Genomic DNA, 4,585 nt, shown 5'->3' with positions numbered 1-4,585 from the left:
TGTTTTACCCTCCATTTGTCATAGGTGTACCAGTTTGTGATTTTTTGTGGTATTAATTCAATTTAACGGAAACTAACGGAGGATAAATTTGTCACAAATGTACCTGTTTAGGGTTTTTAGTGGTCAAAATATTAGTTTGGGATAAATTTGTCACATATATACCAGTTTTGGGTTTTTGGTGGTCAAAAAAATAGTTTAGGGTAAAATTCTCATAGGTGTACTAGTTTAGTGTTTTTCGTGATATTAACTGAATTTCAAATAATTTGTTCCTCAAAAGGGTGAAATTACTGCTCCACAAAAACAAAAAGAAAGAAAATGAAAGCTGCATTAGTTCTTTTAAGAAATGTGTTTTAATAATAAGAATTTTAAAAAAGAAAAATACAATAATCGGTTCGGTCCGGGTGGTCCAAGTGGGTGGATCCACACCTAAAACTGGACGGGTTTTCATTGATTCTAAATTTTAGGAGCCGATAATTGGACGAAGAAATTAGGAACCTAGAACCAGACTGGTTCCCTCGAAAATTGCCCGGAACCGGCTGCTTCGGTTCTCGGGTCGATCTGGTTCCAGTACTCACCCATATCAATTACATGCATATGCCAACCTCATTTTATGTCCAGCTTTGATGAATCTTTCTCGAGCATCTCGTAGCAAAGCAAATGTAATAAGATCATACCTTCCCTTGGCATCAACTCGGGATCGAAGAATTCCTATCCAAAGCAGGAAGATGATAAAGGCCTTTATGTCAAAAAGCTGCACTAATTTTTGATAATTAACAAATCAAATGCCAAATGTTGATGTCTTCCACTTTATTGAACTAAGAAGGCAATGCAATTGAGGTTCACATAACATCCATCACAATCAAACAAACCCTTAGCAACAGTTCTCTACGGCACTATAGGGGCACCATTTCAATTGGTGGGGGGCTTCATAATCCTCTGAAGCACATGTCGGCTTGCTTTTCAAGTTCTTCGACATCCTTCACGAAATCTCTCAGCTTCTTCCTGATGTCTTCTATTCCAAGCTTCACTGCCTCTGGTCCCCCCTCAATCGCAAAATCAGCTATGTGCAAGAGGCTCTTGATCTGTACCTCCAAACGGTCAATAAGAACTCTGATTGTGTCCAGGACCTGGAGAGTAACAAAGGTACCAGCCTGTAGAGCTTTTAGTCGTAAGAATTTATTCATGTAAATCATGGTGACTTCTATTGCAGAGTTCATTGCATTTTGGACTCCAAGACATTGTTCCCATCCTTACAGCTACATAAAAATCAACCCCAGCCTCAAAATGTTCATTATGTTAGACGTGAGAACTTCTAGGGGAAACTATTGTTTTGAACTTAACGGGGATGTTAACTTGGTGTGACGAAATGGTGGAAATGGTCACTGTAATAAGGGAGAAAAAAGGTTTGTAGTACTCACTTGCATTGAGGTGATCACCTCCTTCTCTCCCTCTAATATATCTTCATAATTCTTCCAAAGGGAATCGATCCACTTGCCCACCGAATCCATGGGGAAGGCAACTGCAGCCACTGAAGCGGCAGTGAATGGTGGAGCAACCACTGCAGCAGTCATGACCGTATAGATCAGAAGGGCTTGGAAAGTCGCAACCAGTATAATGTTTGAGACAATCGCCCAAGTGCGTATGCTCTTGAGCTTCTCGTCAATCTCCTTCTTCTTGATCTGCAAGTTCTCGAGCATGGACTTTTGTTGCTTGTGGATAATCTGAAAGATCTCGAAGAACTCAGTCAAGGGGTCTCTTGTCTCCCTGAATTTCGTCAATTTCTCCAAGGTGTTTGAGTACCTAAATTTTTCCAAGGTATCTGCATCAGTTTATCTCGAAACAGAACATGTGTATTTCTCAACACCTTAACCTTGTATTGTTAGGATATCATACTCTAGAAATCAACTCAAGCTCATTGGCATGTTTGGATATGAAGTCAAAAGCCAATGCATAGAGAAAATAGGAGAGATTGAATGCCTTAGCATTAGCAATAGTAGCTCAATAACCAAATATACTCAGATATTGTTAATGCTGATGAAAAATCAGCTATCACAATTTTCAGATTTCGCAGAGAGAGATGGAATAGAAGACTGAAATATTAACATTGACAAAAACTGTCAAGAACAAGCTTAATAGGAACCTGTTTTGAACTGCACACAAACGTGCAAAAAACTAACTTGTTCCATTTCCTAGAAAATAGCTAATAAACTAACTGCCTAACAAATCAAACTTGACTGCAAAACAGAAAAGACTAAAACGACAAGAAAAACAATAGCAGCACTGAGACACAGCTCCAACAAACTCCTCCTTGGATCAGTTGCTGCTGCAAACTCCAATTTTCTCCCTTAACAGCTCAAATCTTTCAACCTGAAGTGGCTTTGTGAACATGTCTGCAAGCTGATCTTCTGATCTACAATAAACCAACTTAACTTCACCACTTTGTTGCACTTCACGCAGAAAGAAGAATTTGATCTTAAAATGCTTGGTTTTGCCATGGAAAACTGGATTCTGTGATATTGCTAAAGCAGCCTGATTGTCCACATAAACTTTAATGCAATCACCATAACTCAACCACAGATCCTTCATTATCTTCTTCAGCCACATAACTTGATTTGCAGCTGCAGTGGCTGCTATAAACTCAGCCTCTGTAGTGGACTGAGCTACAATCTCCTGCTTTTTGGAACACCAGGAGAAACAAGCAGAACCAAGAGTGAAGCAGTACCCAGATGTACTCTTCATGTCATCTACTGAGCCAGCCTAGTCACTATCAGAAAAACCCTGCAACTTAAACTTCTGGCCTTTCCTAAACTTCACACCAAAGAACAATGTTCCTTTGATGTATCTCAAGACCCTTTTTGCAGCGACCAAATGTAACTGACTAGGACTACTCATGAACCTGGATAAAACACTCACAGCAAATAAAATATCTGGTCTAGTTGCTGTGAGATACATGAGACATCCAATTAAGCTTCTATACATTGAAGCATCTACCGCTTCTGTTCCATCATTCTTTCACAGCTTCTCCTTAGCAGTCATAGAAGTGCTGACACTTCTACAATCTTCCATCTGAAACTTCTTCAAAATTTCCTTCATGTATTTCTTTTGGCAGATGAAAATCTCATGTGAAGTTTGTTTGATTTCCAGACCTAGGAAATAAGCCATCTTTTCCAAGTCTGACATCTCAAAAGCTACAAACAGACCTTGCTTCACCCTCTCTATCAGTTCCACATCATTCCCTGTCACCAACAAATCATCTACATAGAGTGACAGAATTACAACGTTGTGATTCACCTTATTGACATAAAGAGTGAACTCACTCAAGCTTCTTACAAAGCCACAATCCTATAAATATCTGTCTATCTTTCCATACCAAGCTCTTGGAGCCTGCTTCAGTCCATATAAAGCTTTCCTCAATCTGTATACCTTCTCTTCTTGCCCTTTGGTACTGAAGCCTTCAGGTTGTTCAACAAAAATCTCCTCCTCGAGCTCTCCATTCAGAAATGCAAACTTGACATCTAGCTAAAATATAGGCCACCCCTTCTTTGCTGCAACAGCTAATAGTAGCCTGATTGTATCAAGTCTTGCAATAGGCGCAAAAGTTTCAGAATAATCTACTCCCCATATCTGAGCATAGCCTTTCACAACTAGTCTAGCTTTGTGTTTATTGACAGAACCATCAGGATTAAGTTTTGTTCTGAACACCCACTTAACCCCAATCACATTCTTGTCAGGTGGTCTGTCAACAAGCTCCCATGTGTGGTTTTTCTGAATCATTGTCAACTCCTCCTGCATTGCTGCAATCCACTTCTGATCCTCCTTAGCTTCCACAAAGTTAGCTGGTTCAAGTACTGCCACATTGCTTCTTTCATAAACTTCAGCAAGTGACCTTGTGCCTCTTACTGGCATATCATCCATAGTATCTTCAAATCCATTCACAACTTCATCAACCTGTATAGTTGTTGCAGGTTGTTGTTCTGCAGATTTCTTCTATTCTGCATTCTTTTCTTCCATCCAATTCCACTCATCTTCCTCTAGAAAAACAACATCTCTACTCACAGTCACCTTCCCTGTCATAGGCTGAAAAATCCTATAAGCCTTTGATTGGAGACTGTATCCAATGAAGACTCCAGGCTCAGCTCTTTGATCCAGCTTGTCCCTCTTGACCTGAGGAACATGCGTATAACACAAACACCCAAAAACTTTTAAATTCTTTACATATGGTTTAACACCATACCAGGCTTCAAAAGGTGTTGACCTCTCTAAGGCCTTTGTGGGCAATCTGTTCAATAAGAACACTGCAGTACTAGCTGCCTCAGCCCAGAACTTCTTGTGACATCCTAAAATTTGCCTATTTGGGATTTATGAAATGCTTGGTTTTATGAATGTACTCGTGGTCAGTTCTCGCCCGGAACTGATTATTCATGGGATACTAACCATTAGGGAAAGGCTAATTAGGGATTTAAATTCGTGCAACTAAAGAAAATTCGATCGTGAATTGATTTTCGACCATAAAATCGTTGAGGTGACATTTTGAGCCACTGTAGGCCGATCCAAGGATAGCCAGGGGTCAGTTCGCCACTATCAT

At 39.9% G+C, this 4,585-nt stretch overlaps 1 protein-coding gene across 1 annotated transcript; it reads right to left on the bottom strand.

Annotated features, from left to right (window-relative positions):
- Window positions 1-888: 888 nt before the first annotated feature.
- On the bottom strand, window positions 889-1,825 carry LOC115667589 (UPF0496 protein At4g34320-like). The gene is made up of 2 exons (XM_030589146.2): window positions 1,419-1,825; window positions 889-1,151 (listed from the first exon to the last, which is right to left on the bottom strand). The coding sequence occupies exons 1-2, from the start codon at window positions 1,695-1,697 to the stop codon at window positions 927-929; spliced, it is 504 nt and encodes a 167-aa protein (XP_030445006.2). The 5' UTR covers window positions 1,698-1,825; the 3' UTR covers window positions 889-926.
- Window positions 1,826-4,585: the final 2,760 nt, after the last annotated feature.

Source organism: Syzygium oleosum, unplaced genomic scaffold (assembly GCF_021117445.2).
Source record: "Syzygium oleosum isolate NSW1041296 unplaced genomic scaffold, Sole_v2.1 Sole_v2.02, whole genome shotgun sequence".
NCBI classification, from domain to species: domain Eukaryota; kingdom Viridiplantae; phylum Streptophyta; class Magnoliopsida; order Myrtales; family Myrtaceae; genus Syzygium; species Syzygium oleosum.
This window is presented reverse-complemented; position numbering and strand designations above follow the sequence as displayed.

Bases quoted from the DNA above. Each gene is read 5' to 3' on its own strand.
- LOC115667589 (XM_030589146.2), bottom strand. From the start codon at position 1,697: ATGCTCGAGAACTTGCAGATCAAGAAGAAGGAGATTGACGAGAAGCTC. The intron at 1,152-1,418 runs GTGAGTACTACA...AAAGCTCTACAG, and splicing joins AGGTGATCACCTCAATGCAA to GCTGGTACCTTTGTTACTCT.